Genomic DNA, 23,789 nt, shown 5'->3' with positions numbered 1-23,789 from the left:
TGAAAAAGCGTGTGTGAGCAAGGAGGCCTACAAACCCGACTCAGTTACACCAGCTCTGTCAGGAGGAATGGGCCAAAATTCACCCAATTTATTGTGGGAAGCTTGTGGAAGGCTACCCGGAACATTTGACCGAAGTTAAACAATTTAAAGGCAATGCTACCAAATACTAATTGAGTGTATGTAAACTTCTGACCCACTGAGAATGTGATGAAATAACTAAAAGCATAAATAAATAATTATCTACAATTATTCTGACATTTCACATTCTTAAAATAAAGTGGTGATCCTAACTGACCTAAAACAGGGAATGTTTCCTAGGATTAAATGTCAGGAATTGTGAAAAACTGAGTTTAAATGTTTTTGGCTAAGGTGTATGTAAACTTCCGACTTCAACTGTATATATCTCCATACACTATCTACTATAAAAAGGATTTTCTTATCTTATTTGTACAAAAATAAGTTGAATTTATGGGTGCTCACACTGAAAAGTGAGGTGCAATTTGACAGAAAGTGGATGGGTACTTGGAAAATTAGCTCAGATATTTATTGGGCAAGTTAGATAAGCACTCTACACAAAGAGAAGCATTCTAATTTTGTTAACATGCTTGTATCGGCAACTTGAATTTCCAGATCAAACTCCCATTGACTTCAAAGCATGATGTATGCAAACGTTCGAGTTGAGCATTGTTCTCATATTAGGATTCGGCCCAAGGTGCTGCACCAATGTTCATAACTTCCATGTAGCTTTCCATCCACCAATCAAGTCTACCTCAGACATGTGAAGAGATCCATAATCCTTTAGACATGGGAAGCATCTAAGAAAATATCAGTCTTTGTTTAACCCCTTGTGTGGCCAATAGACAAGCTCAGTAGAGCCAAAGAAATAGATTACTTAAATGGAGATGTCCGTTCTAGTAATTATATTTCTATTAGTAGAGCAGTCATGTGATAAGCCAACACAGCCTGAGGGGGAGAGTGGGAGAAAGACAGAGGAGAGAAGGAACACTTGACAATCAATAATATTTGCTTTGGTTTGGCTCAAATGCCCCAATTTAGCCCTCCTGTCCAAAGTCCTCTGTGAACTTTTTCAGTTTGACCAAATCCTGATCATTGACTGTTGGCTTTGTGCTGGTCAGGGACCTCAGCATGTCAGACTGCAAATCATAAAAAGAGAGACATGATCAAAGGTTATTCAACAGTCTTGTTTCCCCCAGAAACATTACCATTGAAGCAGGGAAACTTATTATTAATAACTAGAAAAATTCTGCACACTCACCATACAAACGACTGGCTCACATAGCTTTTCCCCAGGGACTTCCATCCATGTCATCTCAATGCCGTTCGGGTCTCCTGGGGAGCACGGGGTCAAAAGGTCATCTACCAGGATGTTGGGGTTGTCTCTCGATGGCCCTCGTACCTTCAATAACAGTGCAATTTGTAATGTTACAAATTAAACTCAATAGAAAAGGAGCTTGACACGCTCACCCTCAACACGGTGGCCCCTCAGGGGTGCACGCTTAGTCCCCTCTTGTACTCCCAGTTCACCCACGACTGGCCGCACACGACTCCACCACCATTAAGTTTGCTGACGATACGACAGTGGTTGGCCTGATCACTGACAACGATGAGACAGCCTATAGGGAGGTTGTTGGTGACCTGGCAGTGTGGTGCCAGGACAACATCCTCTCCCTCAACGTCAGCAAGGCAAAGGAGCTGATCGTGGACTACAGAAAACGTAGGGGCGAGCACGCCCCTATCCACCTAGACAGGGCTGTAGTGGAGTGGGTCGAGAGTTTCAAGTTCCTCTGTGTCCACATCACTAAGGAATTATCATGGTCCACACACACCAGCACAGTTGTGAAGAACGCACGACAACACCTCTTCCCCCTCACGAGGCTGAAAAGATTTGGCATGGGCCCTCAGATTCTCAAAAGTTCTACAGCTGCACCATTGAGAGCATCTTGACTGGCTGCATCACCGCTTGGTATGGCAACTGCTTGGCATCCGACCGCAAGGCGCTACAGAGGGTAGGCCGACCTCCCTGCCATCCAGGACCTCTATACCAGGCGATGTCAGAGGAAGGCCCTAAAAATTGTCAAAGACTGTTCTCTCTGCTATCGCATGACAAGCGGTACCGACGCACCAAGTCTGGAACCAACAGGACCCTGAACAGCTTCAAACCCCAAGCCATAAGACTGCTAAATAGTTAAATAGTTAACCAATAGCTACCCAAACTATCTGCATTGACCCTCTTTTGACTCATCACATATGCTGCTGCTACTGTTTATTATCTATCCTGTTGCCTAGACACTTTATCCCTACCTATATGTACATATCTACCTCAATTACCACTCACCCCTGCACATCGACTCGGTACTGGTACCCCGTGTATATAGCCAAGCTATCGTTACGCATTGTGTATTTATTCCTTGTGTTGTTATTTTTACATTATTTATATTTTTTCTCACTGTGTTGTTGGGAAGGTCCCGTAAGTAAGAATTTCACTGATGCAGACAATTACATTGATGGAAGTTACAATCTATCTGCAATATTAAAGCTGATCTTACACCCCCAAAAAAAAAAAAACAACAACTAATAAATACACATTTCATTTTCACTGTTAGTCTACACCGGTTTGTTTACGAAGCATGCGATAAATAAAATGTGATATAAAGATTATCACTGAAGGATAAATAGACAACGTTATTCAATGGTCGTCATTATGGAGACGTACCCGTTTGAAGTGAGTGGCTGATTGAACTTTCCTGACTGGTTGCATAAGCGCATCTCTGACGATGACGCTGATGTCCGCCCCTGAGTAGCCGTCTGTCTTCTTTCCCAGGGTGACAAAGTCAGAGTCGTTGAGGCTGGTGGGTGTGGCGCCCAAGTGGAGCTTGAACATGAAGGTGCGGGCGTGTTCCTCTGGCAGGGGGATGTAGATCCTCTTCTCAAACCTGAGATAATTAAGGATGAGCTGTACTGAACGTATCACACTTACTCTACAGGAAGAAGAATACATCTCCATCCCCTACATCTACAGGGTAGATCTGAGCAGCAACAAAAAGCTAAGAAGCAGTGCTGCCGAGTCACAGTTGTCTTACTTCAGTCCAGTGTGTTGACGTTATCCCTAATCATGTTCAAGCTGAGTTGTACAAGTTATCATAAATTTTTATGGCTGTGCTGTCACAGTCAAGAATCATAAAGGATAAGTTATTTTGTACACTGTTGGGATGGTAGGCTAAGCCAGTGTAAGAATGTGTCATTACCGTCTTCTGATGGCAGAGTCCAACGTCCACGGGATGTTGGTGGCCCCTAGCACCAGTACACCATCGTTGTCATTCCCAACCCCTGTGGGAAAATAATTTCATTAACAATTTACAACCATTTTAACTTTAACACCAATACAGCCCACTATAATATCCAGATACATGTTGTTTTCTGGCTCTCACCCTGCATTTGAACAAGGAACTCTGTCTTGATGCGGCGAGCTGCCTCACTCTCATTCTCACTCCTGGAGCCACACAGCGAGTCTATCTCATCTATAAAGATGATGGAGGGCTTGTGCTCCCGTGCAAGGGTGAACAAGTTCTTTACCAACCTGGAGAGGAGAAAGGAGCATTGAAGAAGCATCAAGGTGATGCTTTTCCCTATTAGACACATGGGAGCAATGTCCGGGACACAGATTAAACCCAATACTGGACTAAAATATTATCTATTGAGCTTGCTTTTTAGTCCAGGACTAGGCTTAATCTAGGCCTAATTTACAAACAAATTAAAACGGCAGCATTGGACTTTATGCCTCTCCACAATTTCTACAAATAATCCCCCATGTTTCCCAGGATTAAGAGTAACATCTCACTTTTCACTCTCTCCCAGCCACTTGGATACCAGGTCAGAGGAGGAGATGGAAAAGAAGGTGGAGTTGTTGGCCTCTGTGGCCACAGCTTTAGCCAGGTAGGACTTTCCTGTTCCAGGAGGACCGAAGAGTAGGATCCCCCTCCATGGCGTTCTTTTGCCTGACAGACAGACAGAGACAGGTTGTTGGGAGTGGTCGTGAATAACATTGGGGCAGAAATAGACTAAGCTTTTTATTTACAAATGAATGAAGGGTAATAATCAATTGACTGTATACTATGCAATGCGGTTGGATGGATTCATTTATTTTCAGTATATTCTTAAAGCCGAAAATGTTTCTTCATACATTCAAAAAATGTTATTTCATCAATAATTCTTTGGTTATCTGAGGCAGTAAGACTACGTTACCTGTGAAAAGATGTGGGAATTTGATTGGCAAAATAACAGCTTCTTTCAGGGCCTCTTTGGCTCCCTCTAATCCGGCAACATCATTCCACTTGATGTTTGGCTTTTCCATAACGATAGCCCCTGAAAAACAAATCCAGTATGAGGAGAACATACAAATAATTTTACAGTGAAGGAAAATGATCAGATACATTCATGTGAAAATCTAATAATAAATTAGTTAGACATCAAAGGGAGAAGGTAAAACTGAAATGTAAGTGGACATTAGGCAAAAAAATCATTTGACATACTATAAAATTGTGACAGAGTGTTGTGATACAATACAAAAGTAAAACTACCACACAGCATGTCAGTGATATAACTAACCTGAAAGTTGGTTCTGAAACTTCTTCTTTTCTGGGCCGTCTCCTTCATCACTCTCATTCCTGCACAATAATAATCCATCTCAATTAAGCTAATGAGCACAAGAGTGTACAGAACCACAACAGATGTTTTTGATCCAACTAGAGCATCTACATAGGTTGACTCATCACATTCCAAATCACTCTCTATAACAGGCTAAACCCAATCCACACACAGTAAAGCCTCATTGCATGAACAAAGCCTGCTCGCACACACACCCTTTGTCGTCAGCTTGGGATTCCTTCACAGGCTTGGTGGGTGGAGCCTTCTCTTTCTTCTTCAGGTATTCTTTCAGCTTCTCTGCTCTGTCCAGGTACTCGGCACACTTGGTCCTGATGCTCTGTTTGGCTTTGTCGCCCTGAGGTTCATCTGGCAGGAGAGAAATGGACGAATTCTATTAAAATACCATCTGAAGAATCGTTTTTATTTTGAAAACGTATGAATAAATCACAATTATCTCCCCTGGACTATATGAAATTCTGTGAAATTGAAAAGTAATTCATTCTGCTGAGAAGTAAAAGTAGACACTGGACAGAGAACACATTCAACTGATAGGTTCCAATAGTTTGGCCCAGATACCTTTGACCGGTCACTACCATAGTGAGATTCTAAAATGTCCCCATTAGCCTATATGAGACAGAGGTTGTGATACAAACAAATCCACACAAACCAATTGACATAACAATCCAGAGACTATTACAACCCTAAAAGAGAAAAGCGCAGTATGCAAATATCCTGTTTCCTTAAAGCATACATTTTACTACGTGTAGGAAGTACTGAACAGCGTTTTGGTATAAACGAAGGGCCTCTTCGTAGTTCTGAGCTTTATCCTCCTGGGCCGCCTTGCTGGCCAGATCTATGGCTTTCTGAAAAACAAGAAAATTAGAAAGTTATGAAAAAAACAAGACATAAGGAAAACTAATTGAAAGGATTCGCTGCAAGTTAAGTTTGATCTTGTCAAACAGAATTAATTGACTCTCTTCAAAGCTATGGCATAACACAAGCACATAATTCTAATTACAGTAACCAGAAGCAAGTACAAAAACATTGACCCCATATGCAAGGCTTTAGGTAGAGCTACAGCTATGTATGTGTATGTTCTATGTATGTGTATGTTCCATGGTACTTGGTTGCTATTCAAATTTCAGATTGTCTCGTTCTGGCCTTGTTGGGGAGGGGAGCACATTTAGAACTAAAACGAACCGGTCAACTTTGCAAGCTGCTAGCAAACATTGAAGCTATCAAGTTTCAGATAAAAGTTAGTTAACGTTAGCCAAAGCAAGCTGATGTTAGTTAGCTAACCATCTTCAATCAGGCTTACAATAATTTCATATTGACTACTGTCAACATTAATTTATCGCTAGCTAGCGTCCGAGCTAACAAGTTAGCATTTTACCGTCGCCAGATAGCATGGTAGCTAACTGTGATTGTTATCTAACGACACTTATAACAAAATATGACAACAGTATAACGGCGAATTAATCATTATGTTAAGCTAACTAACAAACGAACTAAAAAATAATCACCATAGATCTACAAATAATAGTTAGCTAAATGGGTGGTTTGTAATTTTGCTAACTACTGTAGCTAGCTAGCCGACGTTAGCTTTTCCAACTTACCTGTAAATTGTTGTTGGCAGCCATAAGGGCTGATTACTTGTCAAAAAATCGCAACGAACAGGCCCTGTATTTGTTAATTACTTAAATTGCAACCGATCAAGGTCGCTATTCAAGCCTTTTTCAGATCTTTGAATAACGATACATTGAAGGTATAAAAAAAAACACTACACTTCCGCGTTATCAGACGCCGACTTAATTCCCGTAGAATTCTCACGTGACCAGGGAATGTTCCTACGTCATTCATAGACGCACACATGTGTGTCAATAAATTGTTGTAGAGGGCTGAAATGTAAAATGTGTAGGATTAGGATCATGTTGACATGTGAAGGATATGCACAATGCACATCTCCTATTAGCTATATCCTTACCTCCAGGCATAGGCCTACACATTTATTTTACCAGGCAAGTCAGTTAAGAACATATTCTTATTTACAATGACGGCCTACACCGGCCAAACCCGGGCCAATTGTGTGCCGCCCTATGGGACTCCCAATCACGGCCGGTTGTGATACAGCCTGGAATCGAACCAGGGCGTCTGTAGTGACTCAAGCACTAGAGATGCAGTGCCTTAGACCGCTGCATCACTCGGGAGCCCACATCGGACTATAGAATTAGGAATTCGTAATATAATAGGATCTGTGCATTTAGCCTAAATTGTTTATAGAATTGTCCATTGTCTAATTACCTCTTTATTTTCTAGATACTCCTGTAGTTCTTCCACTCTGTCCAGGTACAGTTTACACTTTTCTCTGATCTTCTGGTTGCCCTCTTTACCCTGTGGTTCACCTGAGGAGAGAAGTTTTAAGAGTTGTGGACAGTTACACCGATTATTGTAGAGACCATAGGGTAGGCTTGCCTGATGACTCAAACTGAATTCTTCCACTGCTCGATGTTCGCTCCATACTTCAGGTTGAGACTGCCATCATTGAAGTCGTTTGTGGTGATGTCAAAATGAGGGGTGTTGTACAAAATAAAGTCATCGGCGATGGGATCATCTCTAACCAATCAGAGTATCAAAGCCAATGACACATTTTCAAAATGCCGCTTTATCCACGTGTGTTCTGGCTCTGGCCCAACCCATCGTTTTCTGGGACCAATCAGAATGGTTAGAATGTGTTTGCGTTATAGAAATCCTAGGGGAAGTACTCAGATCTTGTCACGTTCGTTGAAGGACGGGTCAGACCAAGGCGCAGCGTGAAATGCATACATGTTTATTATAAAGATAAACACAAAAACAACGTAACGTGAAGTCCTCAGGCTAAACACAAAACAAGCCTCTACACAGAACAAGATCCCACAACTAATGATTGCAACCAGGCTACTTAAGTATGATCCCCAATCAGAGACAACGAGCGACAGCTGCCTCTGATTGGGAATCACACCCGGCCAAACATAGAAATACAATAACTAGAATGTGAACATAGAAATAATGACATAGATCTCCACACCCTGACTCAACATACTAGAGACCCATAAGTCAGGGCGTGACAGATCTACTTTTGATATTCTGGATTTCCCCTGATTGTCTATGTGATTTAAAATGTGGGTCAAAAGGGAAATAAAAGTATTATCTGAGTTTTTCGGTGGCGAAGGACACTGTCTACAGGTGGGTTAGTTATAAATATATTTTCTACCGGTGTCGCCCCCGCCCCCCGCCTGCTGTGTACCGTGGTCCTCCTAGCTGGCTAGCACTCCAGCCTGCTGAACACCTGCCCTCGCCATCGTTAACAGAACTGCGGGAAAGCAGTGCCACCAAGCTATCCAAAGCAAGTCAATGGTACCTACAGTATATTAGCATTTTCCAAATCATGTCCAAATAATCTATTCATTGAGTTACAGTCATTTAGTTACCCCGATAGCTGGATGCCCCTTTGATTTATTTCTTAAATAAAAATAAATGTATTAACTGTAGCCATTTATATTCCTTCATAGTTTGTTTGCCTACTCGTGGCCATCATCCACATGCCACATTTTTACCAAACTAAGACTTTCTGTGTCAGCAGTTAGACATTTTGTTAAAGGGGGGCTAGTTGCCCCAAATTACCCTATGTGATGCTCCATACCCCTTACATCTTGGCTAGTGTAAAGTTTAGCAATACAAAACGTGTATTTAATATCTTTCTGAATTTTCTCTGTTGTTTGGAGAACCACATGCAACAGGACACAGACATTTATAAGATATATTATTCTTTGAAATCGAGAATTTTAAAAGTATTGCCAAGAACAGGTTAGTTGAAAAATTCCTTGCTGAACTTTACACTAGCCAAGCTGTAACGGGTTTGGAGCATCATATCCCATTACAATTCTGTAGCTACTGAACTGCATGTAGGGCGGCAGGTAGCTTAGTGGTTAAGAGCGTTGTGCCAGTAACCGAAAGGTCGCTGGTTCTAATCCCCGAGCTGACTAGGTGAAAAATCTGTCAATGTGCCCTTGAGCAAGGCACTTAACCCTAATTGCTCCTGTAAGTCGCTCTGGATAAGAGCGTCTGTTAAATGACTAATTATTATGTCCTGTCCGTATGACATTTGGTCAATTTCTTCAGGAGCGACAGTTACATACGTTTTATAATGTGCAGGAAGTACTTGACAGCGTGTTGGTAAGATTTGATAGCCTCCGTGTAGTTCCCAGCCTGGTCCTCCTGGGAGGCTTTCTGTGCTACAGCTATAGCTTTCTGAAATGAGAGGGTGAGAGGGATGAGTTGGGCAGAAAGGAGTGGGAGAGAGAGGGATGAGTTGGGCAGAAAGGAGTGGGAGAGAGAGGGATGAGTTGGGCAGAAAGGAGTGGGAGAGAGAGGGATGAGTTGGGCAGAAAAGAGTAGGAGGAGTTGGGCAGAAGAAAGTAGGAGGAGTACAGCATCATTCACTGTCACCACATAGTCTCCTATTATGTCTACATTCATTGGTTCATTTGAATGAGACATTTTTGTCATTTAGCAGACACTTATCCAGAGCAACTTCAGTTAAGTGCCTTGCCCAAGGGCACATCAACAGATTTTTCACCTAGTTGGTTTGGGGATTCAAACCAGTGACCTTGCGGTTACTGGCCAAATGCAGAGACACACTCATACAATTTTTATGCTCTGATTAGATCATGGAATACATGGAGATGGAGCGTCAGCATCACAAGCCACTACTGAATTTCTCTTAGCTGTGTAAAAGTGAAACACTATTTTAAGTGGGTCACAATGGCTTTACTTGGCTCTGGGACAAGCTGTTGTCCAGCAGGTTTATCTCAAATGTGGGAGCTCATCTTTGTTAATGGGACCAATAGCTGGAGTGTAGTGAGTGCATGAACAGTACAAACTCACAGTATGCCTATGGGAAATTGGCCCCAAAAATATTTTGCTTGTTTTTCATTTAGACCTTCTCTTTATAACATACTGTGCTCTTTTAGTCTGTTTGAATGTAAGTAAACAAGTTGATCAGCTTATCAAAAGTGACAACACAGCACTAACACAAGAAACACTCGCTTGACTGGAGTTCTATGATGACACTAGCCCCAAGACAGCTTGCCAGTCTCACTCTGACAAGTGGAATCAAATTCATAGGCCCATAAACATTTATTACTAATTTACAAGAAAGCATAGATGTGTCTACCAAGATAAAGTGCTATTTACATAAGTAGTCAGTCACTTTACCTGTAGATTTGTTGGCTCCATGGGAAGTTTTCAGGCGGTCAGTTGCTGCTGAGAACCAACACAGTCTGAGCCCCTTGATATTCCTGTTTCGTTTACTTACACAGCCATTAACTTGTTGCTTATCTCACAGACTCGTCACAGCAGACATGCGTCCGAGAGACTTTCCTGTAGAAAAGAATGACAACAATGCTGAGAGCTGAGACTGAGACCCGCCTGCCTGTGAGTCATGATGACAAGCTTGTTATGCAAGTATAGTCAACAGTCCAGGAAAACATGAGGCACCATTCACAGTAGGATAATGGCCTAACCTTATTAGCGTTCTCCCGTGTCTGTCCTTCATGCAAAGCAGAAGTTTAAAACTCCCCTAGATGTCAGGGATGTGACACTGCAGCAGAGCTGTGAGTTTTGTGCTTGGGGAGTGCTGTAAATTCCTCTCTTGTGAAACTCCCTCATGCATTGATGTAGATTTCCACAAGGTGTCGCTCTAGGACCAGTGGTTTGTGATAATAATGTGAACTCTATGCCTCACAGGTGGGTTTATTAGGTAGACCACTGCCTGTCCTGTATTATTGGTAATGCAGATGTCAAGATAATAGCAGTGAGTGAATATTGTACATGCAAAGAATAGTCCACAAAGGTGGGAGCAGATAGCACATATTATCTAAACAGCACATTATTTCTGTTGCCCAATTGAATAGATAAGCCCAATTTGTAATTTGACTAATTCTGTAGAGGCTATAACTACTTATCAGTTGATAATCCACTATGTTTACACCCTGCACATAATCACTAAACATGGCACTGGAAATAGCAAAGGTATGCAGGAGAAGGGAGTGTGTCTCTGAATGAATCTGGGTTGGGTGTGCTCTGGTTGGGTGTGGCTCAGTATGGCATCATGGTGTGTGTTGAGGATGGGGAGTCTGTTTTTGGATGGGATTGATGGATGTTTTTTTAACATTGCCAGTTGCATTCCAGTTTTTCTCTCTGTCAACAATTGCTCATGCAGCCTATTTTATTGAAGTAAAACAAATGAAGACTCAGTGGATCCCTGCAAATTTCATATAACTGTTTTGCATTAGGCCACTATAATTAGACTATACTATCTCACATTTTACTGTGAAACAAATCAGTGGTCAGTTGAAGGATGGCCATGATTCAGGAAACACAATGATCTGTTAATGACTGCTGTATGCTGTATTTTAAAAGAATTTGCCCTAAAAACAATCTCTGAGTTGGTGTCAAAACTTTGTCTCCAAAAATGTCTAGTGAAATATTTTCTTGGATTACTTGCATTACTGATTATTTTTGCTTTGGCTTGAACGTGATTCAATATGGAGATTTATAGAGAGACTTTGGCCCCAAGGCAAGTAGGGCCTAAACTATAACTCACTGGTGACACCCAATGACTGTATTGACACTTGATACGGACCCGGGTGGCAGAGCTTGATTATGGAAAAACGGGAGCAAGTGCTTATTTCACGAGGGAACATGTCGAGGGGAAGCACAGAGGTAACAGCAGCAGCAGAGACACAAGTGAAACTTTAACATCAGCATACTTGAACCGCACCGCACGCACGAGTGGTTCCATTGCCAGGCTCAAAAGGACTGGCTTGTTTTATGCGTTGAGATTGCGGTATTATTTCATGGGGATCTAGATAACTTGAACTGCGAGTTGCAATTTGACTTCAGCATCTACAGAGATTATTGAGGTGGAACATGGCGAGCGGGGTGAAGAGAGCTCATCCCGTTGCTTTATTATTTACTTTTACGCTCTTATTTTGGGGGGACGTTTACGGGCAGGTGTCTTTTAATGAAATAACCGGGTTTAGTTTGAGTCCCCCGTACTTCAACCTCGCGGAGGGGTCACGGATATCTGCCACCGCAACTTGCGGTGAAGATGAAGCAGGGAGACCGAGATCTGATTTGTACTGTAAACTTGTCGGAGGACCTACCTTTGGACTTCCTAGTCAAACGATACAGGTAATGAGTGAACGACATTTACGGTTTCATGATTTGTGGTTTCATTTTTGAAACGTTTATATTGATCACCACCTTTTTGCCTTTAATAATAATGTTTACAGTTAAAATGTAAGTTGTAACTACGCAAGAGGTTGGCTGGCATGAGTGCATGCGTAAAATACAAATGTAGCCTATTAATGTGCACGTCTTAATAACATTGTTCTGAAGACATGAAGTGGACAGATACCAACAGAAACACAACCCATAGTACATAATAACATCGTATTTGTATTATTCAATCAAAGTAATGAAGTTGTTTCCTTGCAAGCTAGTGATTTTCTTATGATTTTTCCTCCCATACATACACTACTGGTCAAAAGTTTTAGAACACCTACTCCTTCAAGGGTTTTTCTTTATTTTTACTATTTTCTACATTGTAGAATAGTAGTGAAGACATCAACACTATGAAATAACACATATGGAATCATACAGTAACCAAAAAAGTGTTAAACAAATCAAACTATATTTTATATTTGTGATTCTTCAAATAGCTACCCTTTGCCTTGATGAAAGCTTTGCACACTCTTGGAATTCTCTCAACAGCTTCACCTGGAGCATGCTTTTCTAACAGTCTTGAAGGAGTTCCCACATATGCTGAGCACTTGTTGGCTGCTTTTCCTTCACTCTGCGGTCTGACTCATCCCAAACCATCTCAATGTGGTTAAGGTCGGGGAATTGTGGAGGCCATGTCATCTGATGCAGCACTCCATCACTCTCCTTCTTGGTAAAATAGCCCTTAAACAGCCTGGAGGTGTGTTGGGTCATTGTCCTGTTGAAAAACAAATGATAGTCCCACTAAGCCCAAACCAGATGGGATGGCGTATCGCTGCAGAATGCTGTGGTAGCCATGCTGGTTAAGTGTGCCTTGAATTCTAGATAAATCACAGACAGTGTCACCAGCAAAGCACCCCCACACAATAACACCTCCTCCTCCATGCTTTACGGTGTGAAATACACATGCAGAGATCCTCCGTTCACCCACACCGCGTGTCACAAAGACACCAAAAATCTCCAATTTGGACTCCAGACCAAAGGACACATGGCCCAAGAAAGTCTCTTCTTCTTATTGGTGTCCTTTAGTAGTGGTTTCTTTGCAGCAATTCGACCATGAAGGCCTGATTCACACAGTCTCCTCTGAACAGTTGATGTTGAGATGTGTCTGTTACTTGAACTCTGTGCAATTTCTGAGGCTGGTAACTCTAATGAACTTTTCCTCTGCAGCAGAGGTAACTCTGGGTCTTCCATTCGTGTGGCGGTCCTCATGAGAGCCAGTTTCATCATAGCGCTTGATGGTTTTTGTGACTGCACTTGAAGAAACGTTCAAAGTTCTTGAAATGTTCCGTATTGACTGACCTTCATGTCTTAAAGTAATGATGGACTGTTGTTTCTCTTTGCTTATTTGAGCTGTTCTTGCAATATTATGGACTTGGTCTTTTACCAAATAGGGCTATCTTCTGTATACCCCCCCCCTACCTTGTCACAACACAACTGATTGGCTCAAACGCATTAAGAAGGAAATAAATTCCACAAATTAACTTTTAAGAAGGCACACCTGTTAATAGAAATGCATTCCAGGTGACTACCTCATGAAGCTGGTTGAGAGAATGCCAAGAGTGTGCAAAGCTGTCATCAAGGCAAAGGGTGGCTATTTGAAGAATAGTTTTGATGTACAATGTAGAAAATAGTAAAAAATAAGAAAAACTCTTGAATGAATAGGTGTTCTAAAACTTTTGACCGGTAGTGTACATCTATATATTCCCATGTGAAATACCAAATTTGCAGTTAAACTGGTATTACAGTTGAATGCTCCTTGCTTCCTTGCTCTTGCACCCAGGCTCCAGAATGAGTCACTATAGCCCCCTGGGGAACATAGGCAATTCTGCCTGCTCTGACCAAGTTGTACACCTGCCAGAAATAGTTTACACCATTGTGTTTAACTCCTGAGCTCTCCAATGGGAATGCCCTCTCAACAGTAGACTTGCCCCTTCAGGAGTTTCAATACCTCTGGAACACTAAGGGGCTTTAAAACATATACAAAGAAGGGCCCCAGTAGGCCTATATATTGCTTGATACCATTATTGCATAGCGGGATATTGGTTTACTGTTACAGTATTTCCAGATATCGGTATTACCATTGTTGCTACAATTGCATGTGATTACTTGCACTGTCTGCAAATGTATTTGTCTATGTTTGCATGGTTCGCATTTTTTAACTGATGGATACTGTGACTGTGGTTTATTCATTTGCTTGAATACAAGTTTACTATGCACTGAATGTGTGACTTTGTGTTGGTGGGACTCTATTTATATGTGTTTTGGGCTCAGAGTAACACCATTTCATTGGCCCTTACCTTGCAGGGACAGTATTGTGACAGATGCAACTCCAACGAGCCAAACAAGGCCCACCCGGTGAGCAATGCCATCGATGGCACTGAGCGCTGGTGGCAGAGCCCGCCTCTCTCCCGGGGACCCATGTACAACGAGGTGAACGTCACTTTGGACCTGGGACAGGTGAGTGACCCAAACCTGGAGGGCTTTCATTGATTCCTCCTACTCAGCCAAGTGCTGTACCTTCACGGTGGCTGTTGTTTAATTGACAAGGTTTCTCTGGTGAGAGTATGAAATATAACAGTGGGATGTCAAAGGGTGAATAGAGCCAAGGCTCTAAGTTTTCCTTGTCTGAGACAGACAGGCAGCACTAGTCATGTGAGTGATGTCCCACAGCTGGCTGCATGCCAGGAATCAGCCTCAGATCATGCCCCTGTGGCTGGGGGATATGCATCTATTATGACCCGTGGCTGCAGTGGGGTCAGCTGCAGGAGTTTGGCTCACGGCCCATGAAATTGCACCATATGCTCAATTATCCACAGTGAGGGGGAAATAGGGTGAAATTCTGTCCAGGGTTTAGGGATCAGAGGGATGTTAAAGGTCTGATCTGGGGGGCGTGCAGGTCGGGTGGGTGGAGAGGGTTCAGAGCTGAACCTGTTGTGATTGAGAAACAGGTTTTGTCTGCGGTTCAGGGGTCGGCACCAAATGGAGATCCCTAGAAAGTAAATCTTCCTAAAAGTGAGTACCACACCGCATCCATGTTCCCTAGGAGGACTGTGGAAAGAGAATGGGTGACGGTGGCAGATTCTCCCATCTCTGTTTTTAGCTGGGCTTAACTAAGCTAAACGGAGCAGAGGGGCTGCGAGAGAGGATAAATATAGCGCCTGCTCGGCTCGTGACGGCTTGAGGGACGTCTGAATTGAAGACGTGGTAATGCTCTGTTTATTTGGGAGCAGGGAAAGTGGCATTACTGCATTAAGGCGTGCTATAAAGTATGGGGCTGAAGAATTCTCTGAAACTACCAACCACACGCCTCCCCCTCTCCCTTTGTCCCGCACAGCCTATCAAACAGCAACTGTGATCCAGTGAGGCTCCAGACCAAGCTACCTCCCCCCTTATGTCATCCATTTGTTTTCAGCTCCCCCCTAAATCTTTTGTCAATGCCAAGAATGTATTTATGAGGCTGTGTGTGCTTTCATTAGAAAGCGTGCAGGTTTATTGGAGTGTTGCCTTCCAATGTTATTATTTCACAAATTGGAGCAGACTGATTTGGCAGCATTGACCTGAGGCTTATCAATTCAATGCGAGGCAAATAAATCAGACTAGATTGGCTGCTAATAGCTAATTGGTTAAATTGCATAGATATTATGCTCTGCACACGATGATCCTACCTTCTAGAGAAACAGCTCAAATGCTTATTGAGAAACAGCTCGAAACTGAAAAAATTACTTAAAGCAGTCTATCAGTCCATGATAAAAGTGAAATACTGTATCCCATAGAATGATTACATTTGGTAAAGTAGTACAATGTTATTTTGTGATTATTAACCCTCTGTATGCAATCTTGTGTAGGCCATGTCTTCACATCAGAGGGGTGTGTAGATAAGGAAAGGTGTTGTCGATGCCTCTGAAATAATTCAGTCAACCACACTTCCATGTGCTTTCTGCACAGATGTCTGTCAAATACTGTTGGTTCCTATAACCCTTTGATGATTTTACAGTCATAACAAAGCATTTGTCAAAATAAGTGAATATGAAGGTCAAGTTTATGTCAGACTAACTTGCCACATGCTTGGTCACACCCTTTCTCCCTTAACACAATCTATGCCTACTCCTACTCAGGTTTCTTTCATGCTTAGATAGAATTTCTCGGATTTATCTTGCCCAATAGAAACAGTCCAAAGCCTTTGTAGATTTTGTTAATGCACGGAACAAATGATGCGGTCACTGCAATTTGTAAGGGCTGGATCCAGTTGAATGGTTTTTGTGGTCTCTTCTAAGACTTACACAGGTGCCTCCCACCCCCCTCTCTGCCAGTCATATCTCCAGCTCTCCCAGTGGATATATATTAGATAATGGCACTGTCATTGTTCATGTTAAACCGGACCGGTTCAAAGGGAAGCCGGGTGGTTTTTGAAGTGGCCATTTCCGACGGTTCTGTAAAGCAGTGGCACGTTTGAAGCAGCACCAATCCGTCAAGGGCTGATTTCCGCTTTTGTGGAACGTTGAATGATATAATAATAGCACAGAAAAATTAATGGATTTCCTTTGTGGATTAAGATGATCATGCGTTTGACGTGTTTAGAAAAGGAAATAGTCTGAATTAGCCTGGAACTTTGTATTAGACAGAATATGGATTTGTATTTACTTGTTATAAATATTAGTCAGTCAGTCCATGTGAAGGAGTTACAACTCCCTTGGGTGGAGCTCCTTGTGCAAATCAACCCAACCACACCACTGCTGGATTATGTTGCTTAAGTAGCCGCCCAGCCGCCTGCCTGTGTTATCTTGTGGGCTTTAGACCTGTGGCCCGTGACAAAGCTGGCCATAAGTCAGGAGTTGACCTTGAACTCCCCCAGGGTGTAGGGGGGCTTCTTGATTTGTGTACTCTACAGTAACTTGACCTAGTGGTGGGTGTTGCCTCAGGCAGTTTGTCTCCAGGGCATTGGAGCAGATCACCCAGAAAGAAAGTCAACACATTGATTAGAGGCTTCTGCTGTGAGTTTCTTGATGTTACCCAATAGCCTACATATGTGTTGAGATGTGTAATTTTTTTTTACTAAACAGGCACACATTTGATTAATTACCATAGAAATTCGAACTATTCAAAACCACATATGCCCTCCCAAACAAACCCAATGACATCCTCTCCTCATCCCCAAGCATATTAGTTTCAAAACAGCCTGTCTACCTGTGCAGAGAGACCAGTTAAAACTATTTACAGGGTGTTGTGGCGACTCTTTGTCCTAGTGAACATTGGCACCACGGATGGATCGGCCACACAGCCGCCCATGCAGTCAGTTTTTCTGGGGGAATGTATTTTAGGAGCCCTGACCACATGTGCCCCGGACCATGTGAGACTGACATGCCTGGGCTTACTGCTGTCTGTCATACCATGTTACTGAAAGGCCTCTGATTGGTGTGCGCCAATGTTAAAATACTTTTGTGTTTTTATATTCGTTTTTATTTCTATTCGTTTTCCGATTTTATTTGAAATTCTGTTTAGTTTCAGTTAGTTTTCTGACCTGATTTTCTAGTTTTTATTTACACTGAACAAAAATATAAATGCAACATGTAAAGTGTTGGTTCCATGTTTAATGAGCTGAAATAAAAGATCCCAGACATTTCCCAATTGCACAAAAAGCTTATTTCTCTCAAGTTTTATGCACTAATTTGTTTACATCCCTGTTTTAGTGAGCATTTCTCCTTTGCCAAGATAATCCATCCACCTGACAGGTGTGGCATATCAAGAAGCTGATTAAACGGCATGATCATTACACAGGTGCACCTTGTGCTGGGGACAACAAAAGGCCACTCTAAAATGTGCAGTTTTGTCACACAACACAATGCCACAGATGTCTCAAATTTTGAGGGAGCGTGCATTTGGCATGCTGACTGCAGGAATGTCCACCAGAGCTGTTGCCAGAGAATTTAATGTTAATGGGCAAATGCTCACCTTCGATGGCCACTGGCATGCTGGAGAAGTGTGCTCTTCACAGATGAATCCCAGTTTCAACTGTACCGGGCAGATGGCAGACAGCCTGTGGGTGAGCGGTTCTGTGGGCGAGCGGTTTGCTGATGTCAACATTGTGCACAGAGTGCCCCATGGTGGCAGGGGGGTCATGGTATGGGCAGGCATAAGCTACGGACAAGGAACACAATTGCATTTTATTGATGGCAGTTTGAATGGACAGAGATACGGTGACAAGATCCTGAGGCCCATTGTCATGCCATCCATCCGCCGCCATCACCTCATGTTTGAGCATGATAATGCCCGGCGCCAATGTCGCAAGGATCTGTACACAATTCCTGGAAGCTGAAAATTATGTTCTTCCATGGCCTGCATACTCAACAGACATGTCACCCATTGAGCATGTTTGGGATGCTCTGGATCGACATACGACAGCGTGTTCCAGTTCCCACCAATATCCACCAACTTCGCACAGCCATTGAAGAGGAGTGGGACAACATTCCACAGGCCTCAATCAACAGCTTGATCAACTCTATGCGAAGGAGATGTGTCACGCTGCATGAGGCAAATGGTGGTCACACCAGATACTGACTGGTTTTCTGATCCACACCCCTACCTTTTTTTTAACGGTATCTGTGACCAACAGATGCATATGTTTTCCCAGTCATGTGAAATCCATAGATTAGGGCCTAAATAATGTAATAATATAATAATAATATGCCATTTAGCAGACGCTTTTATCCAAAGCGACTTACAGTCATGCGTGCATACACATTTTTGTGTATGGGTGGTCCCGGGGATCGAACCCACTACCTTGGCGTTACAAGCGCCATGCTCTACCAGCTGAGCTACAGAGGACCACATATTTCAATTGACTGATTTCCTTATGAACTGTAACTCAGTAAAATCTTTGAAATTGTTGCATGTTGAGTTTATAATTTTGTTCAGTGTAGTTATACTTGTTTAAAAATATTTATATTTTCTTTGTACATTATTTAGTTTCAGTTTTAGTGTTAGGGAAAGAAAGCATGCCTGGGAGGCTACGAGACATTTGTTTTTTGGGATGTCACTTCTTGCAACTCGGGGGCAGTAATACATAAGGTAATGGGTCAGATCATACAGTAGGTTAGGTGATGTTTAAATTATAAAGTAAATCTCAATGTGACTTGGATTTAAAAAGAATAGCGCCAAGACTGGTGCAAAACATATGGTGGAAGGAAACTCTCTCATCTTACACCACTGAGGTATAGGGGTTTACTTCAATCCAATGCCTTTAAACTTGTAAGAAGAATCTACCTCCCCGTGGTGAGCTTAGGCATCTGAATGGAGAGTGTTGTGTTCTGTGAAGTCTGATAGGTGTGCGTTTGTTCTGATAGGTGAGTTGTAGTGCTGGTTGTCAGGTACTTGTTCCCTACTCTGTGGGGTTTGATAATGAGTGTGTGTTGTTGCTGGATGGCTGAGTGGCTTGATGATAAGATGAGAAGGCACTATATCTGGAGCTGTGCTAGTTTAGGATGACAGCATTTCTGAAGCCTGCTTGTAGTGGTTAATTTATTATGAGTTATATCATCTATATGTCAGTCATGTTATTTTTGCTCGCAGACAGTTAAGATGGGGCTTTCAAGAAACTCTTTTTTTGTAAGCAGAAGGATTCCTGTGGAACTTAATCCGCTCTCTCTTTCTCCAGGCCCTGCTGCCTCCCACTTCAGTTTTGTCTGAATGTTTTGAGCTGAGCTGCTGCCCACTTTTGTCCCGGAATCGATTGTAGGCTGTATTGTGTGACATCCTTTCTGTGCTCTGCTCTCAGATGTTCACAAACGGTTGGTTCTTTTCAAGGCTTTTTCAAGTGACCTGGCCTTTTCTTTTCAGTGGGTACATGGATTGAGGAGGTGCGGTGAATTGGGCATACTGTGTGGAAAAGACCCCACTGTCTGCCCCCCGTCGTCACACACACACACACACACACACACTGAATTCTCTATCCCCACCTCACCCTGAATACCTACCCACCTTTCATGACAGTTGAAAATGATCCAGTCAAATATGATTCTCTGTGTGTCTGGGTCTGTGTTTGTCTGTTCAAGCTGCAAATGCCTCCTAATGTCATGCAGTTGCAAACAGCTAATGCTAACAGTCAATATGATACATCTACAGTAATAAAATGTATTGCCCAGAGGATGTATGTGTATTGGTATGCTATTGCAACAACAGCATTATCTTATGTTTTTATTTTGTTGCTAAGGTGAGTGTGCAGGACTGAGTAGAGCATGGTTTAGTTCTCTTACTGGCATCCAGGGAAGTCTATTTCCCTGACCTCCCTGGCATTGATTCAGCATACGTGGATCAACTGCATAACTTCTTAAGTAGGCCCTGGAAAGGACCAGGTGCTTATCAAACCACAGAATATACTTTTTAGACACAAGTGCTATATCATATTTGGAATGGAATCACATATTTATAATGGAAACACATGGAATCAATATTATTTCACCATGTTATTTCAAATACAGTGTAATAATTATTTGGTTCTTAACCAACAATTTAATATGGTTGTATTTATTTGGTGGTGGCAATAATGATGATTTCATTGTTCAAGAATATATAGGCTAACAATATCATTCCTGTACATTTGTCAGTGTTGACTGTATAGCTGACATACTCTAACTCTTGGGACACGTTTGGCTCCCTAGCTGTTGCTGTGGTGATGATGGAGGTAAGAAGCTGTGTTTAGCCAGTCGGCTCTGCTCGGCGGTGGGCTGGGTGGTGTGTGCCAGGCCAGCTGCAGCCGGGTGTCTGGCGCTCATATTTACAGCCCTGCTCCCCACTCCCTCGCAGGGCAGGCAGACAGCCCACACAGCCTGGTTAGCAGCCTGGCTTCATGTCTAGATCACGGGTCATTGTTGGACAGGAGCGCCTGCCAATGCCTCCTAAACCTGGCGCTCCATTGTGGAAAAGCAGAACGGGTTTAACGTAGGCTCACCTTTTCAAGGCCCGGGGAGGCGATATACATAGTGCTTCATAGAAATGCTAAGCAGTCGATAAAGGTCTACTGGCGTATTGACGCACGTGTCGACGTAGATTTGTCCTAGGTGTATTTTTGACATATAGTATGATCAATGATGCATCCTGTTTGTTCTAGTTCGCTCTAGTCTTGCTGTAGTTCCATGTGGCTCAGTGGTCCCACGGGGGACCAGTACAAACATGTATGCACTCACTACTGTAAGTCCTCTGGATACGAGTGTCAGCTAAATGACGTGAATGTAAAATGTTATGCTCGGTTGTTATAGTTTTATAGTGATGCTGGTTACAAACACAACTCTAATCAGGTTTTTAAATATTCCGTTTATTACTAAATTTGAACTCAATAGTAAGGTAATTCATTGTTACCCAGAAATTGTTTGATATTGAGATCAAAACGGCTGTTTTAGACCTTGATAAATGATTGTTACGAACCCCGTGGCTCTAAACGTCTAGGGTGGATGGACATGAGACCCGTAACATAAATTATGCAAATTAGGAGTGTGGCATGGAACAATGAGAACAAATAGGACACAACTACCATGAACTACCGTCAAACACACATGGTTTATTTCAGAACACACGGTAAGGGTTTGGGAAAAAGGGCTGAGCAGGACCCAAGAAATGAAACAATAGTGTAAAACCCCCTAAACTGATCTAGCCTGCCTGAAGAACCGCTAGGCTACTGCTAGTCATACAAAAGTACAGTGGGTGGTCCGCTCAGGTCTAACTAGTGTTTCTAGACAGATTTCTTCCTACGGGTAATGTACGCCCAAGGGCAACTAGCTCAAACTCCCCTTTTCCCAGAAACACACAACAGTTACCAATCAGAGTAACCAGCAACTTAGTGAGTACATTAAACAAAGGACATCACAGTATCCATTACTCACATACAAAACAGTAGTCTAACAGAAGTACCAATCATAGTAAACAGCAACTTAGTGAGTAATCAAAACCAGGACACCACCGTGTCCATACTCACATACGGAAATATTCTCTCTCTCACAACAAACACAAGACTGGTTTTTATACAATGGGATGTGTGATTGAACAAACGAGTAACAGGTGGTGCAATGCACAGGAATGTTCACTGATTGGTCCAATCAGCAGACACCTCAACGACCACCAATCAGGAACATACAGGACACCTGTGATTAGGGCAGAAGGAGAGAAACACACAAAAACACAGGATACCTGTATCCGTAACACTCCCACCCTTAAAAGAGCAAACCACAATGGTTTGCGACACACGATACTATCACAACACCCAAATTCACAAATCATCCTGCCGGGATAACAAAAAAAAACCTAGATCATTACACACGAGACAAAGCATCTGCCAACACATTATCCAACCCCTTCTTGTGGCGGATCTCCAAATTATAATTTTGCACGACAAGTGCCCAACGCATAAGGCGTTGGTTCTGGTTGTACATCCGGTGGAGAAAAACTAAGGGGTTATGGTCAGTATACACTATCACTGGTAATGCACTGGAACCAACATAAACTTCAAAGTACTGCAGAGCTAACAACAAAGCTAGAGCTTCTTGTTCAATGGTGGAATAGTTTGTCTGACATTTGTTAAATTTCCGTGAAAAATAACAGACAGGATGGTCCACTCCACTCTGGTCTTGCTGCAGTAGAACAGCACCAGCACCTCTGGCACTTGCATCTACCTCCAGTTTAAACGGCCGTTCAAAATCTGGCGCAGCAAGAACAGGAGTACTACACAAGAGTGCTTTAGCAGTGTTGAAAGCAGTACAACAATCTTCAGACCATACACATTTTCTCGCCGGACTGAGCAAATCCGTTAATGGAGCAACTACCGCAGAGAAATTTTTACAGAAACTACGGTAGTAGCCAACCATCCCTAAAAAACGGCGTAGCTCTCTTCTGGTGGTAGGTGCGGGAAATGCGTTTATAGCTGAGACCTTGGCATCTACAGGGCGCACCTGACCATGGCCGACCTGTTTACCAAGATAAGTAACAGTGGCCTTCCCAAACTCGCACTTTGCTAAGTTCAGGGTTAGAGAAGCGGTTGCTAGACGTTCACACACTACCCTTAGAGTGTTAACATGATCAGACCACTCAGTTGAATAAATTACCAGATCATCAAGGTAAGCACTACAATTAGGAACTCCAGCCAATACTGTGTTAACCAGGCGTTGGAAAGTGGCTGGTGCGTTCCGCATCCCAAATGCCATGACAGCATATTGTAGGAAGTGATCTGGGGTCACAAAGGCAGAGATGTCGGAGGCACGTGGGGTTAACGGCACCTGCCAGTAACCTTTTAGAAGATCTAGTTTGGTTACATAAGTAGCAGCACCAACAGTATCAATACAGTCATCCAGTCTGGGTAACGGGAACGAGTCGGGCACTGTGACAGCATTGACTTTCCGATAGTCCGTACATAATCTGGATGTCCCATCAGGTTTAGGAACCAGAATGCACGGAGAACTCCAAGGACTTGAACTTGGCATAGCCAGGTTATTCTCCAGCAAATAACCGACCTCACCCCTCATTATCTTTCTCTTAGAGACGTTGACACGATAAGGATGTTGCTTGATAGGTGCAGCGTTTCCAACATTAATGTCATGTTCTAACACATTTGTACATGTAGGAACATCATTAAAAAGACACGGAAAGCTGTGTAATAGTCTCACAATATCATCTGACTGTCTGTCCGTTAAATGAATCAGGCTTGATGGGAGAGACAGCAGCATCTCCGAATTGGGCAATCTAGCACACTGCTGCTGAGTATTGCGCAACTCTAAACCATCTCCGTCCACATCATTAACATGACCTCCCACTACAGC

General features: G+C 42.7%; 2 protein-coding genes across 4 annotated transcripts in view; one reads left to right on the top strand and one right to left on the bottom strand.

Moving 5' to 3' along the window:
* Positions 1-530: 530 nt before the first annotated feature.
* On the bottom strand, positions 531-10,083 carry LOC121580985 (vacuolar protein sorting-associated protein 4B). 3 transcript variants are annotated; one of them, XM_041896245.1, is made up of 13 exons: positions 9,919-10,083; positions 8,841-8,952; positions 6,967-7,067; positions 5,417-5,528; positions 4,881-5,031; positions 4,627-4,685; positions 4,264-4,383; positions 3,860-4,016; positions 3,450-3,598; positions 3,267-3,348; positions 2,735-2,954; positions 1,277-1,417; positions 531-1,154 (listed from the first exon to the last, which is right to left on the bottom strand). In XM_041896245.1, the coding sequence occupies exons 1-13, from the start codon at positions 9,937-9,939 to the stop codon at positions 1,053-1,055; spliced, it is 1,527 nt and encodes a 508-aa protein (XP_041752179.1). In that variant the 5' UTR covers positions 9,940-10,083; the 3' UTR covers positions 531-1,052. The 3 variants fall into 3 exon arrangements, with proteins under 3 accessions (XP_041752179.1, XP_041752180.1, XP_041752181.1); XM_041896246.2 differs by lacking the exons at positions 8,841-8,952; positions 9,919-10,083 and adding an exon at positions 7,138-7,232; XM_041896247.2 differs by lacking the exons at positions 6,967-7,067; positions 8,841-8,952; positions 9,919-10,083 and adding an exon at positions 6,282-6,489.
* A 1,324-nt stretch (positions 10,084-11,407) lies between these two features.
* LOC121580986 (laminin subunit alpha-3-like) overlaps positions 11,408-23,789 on the top strand; it is a 121,780-nt gene continuing 109,398 nt past the window's right edge. The window contains exons 1-2 of the mRNA XM_041896248.2: positions 11,408-11,898; positions 14,296-14,448. Of these exons, the coding sequence (XP_041752182.2) occupies positions 11,635-11,898; positions 14,296-14,448 (417 nt within the window). The 5' untranslated portion in view covers positions 11,408-11,634. The remainder of the gene's footprint in view (positions 11,899-14,295; positions 14,449-23,789) is intronic.

The sequence above is a fragment of the Coregonus clupeaformis genome, chromosome 14, assembly GCF_020615455.1.
Source record: "Coregonus clupeaformis isolate EN_2021a chromosome 14, ASM2061545v1, whole genome shotgun sequence".
In the NCBI taxonomy this organism is placed as follows: domain Eukaryota; kingdom Metazoa; phylum Chordata; class Actinopteri; order Salmoniformes; family Salmonidae; genus Coregonus; species Coregonus clupeaformis.
Note: the sequence above shows the minus strand (reverse complement) of the source record. Positions and strands in the feature narration are given on the sequence as shown.

Excerpts from the sequence above, each read along its gene's own strand:
- LOC121580985 (XM_041896245.1), bottom strand. The coding sequence starts at position 9,939 with ATGGAGCCAACAAATCTACAG. Across the intron at positions 4,686-4,880 it reads TCCCAAGCTGACGACAAAGG|GAATGAGAGTGATGAAGGAG; the intron begins GTGTGTGTGCGA and ends ATTATTGTGCAG. Across the intron at positions 4,384-4,626 it reads GTTTCAGAACCAACTTTCAG|GGGCTATCGTTATGGAAAAG; the intron begins GTTAGTTATATC and ends TTTGTTTTTCAG.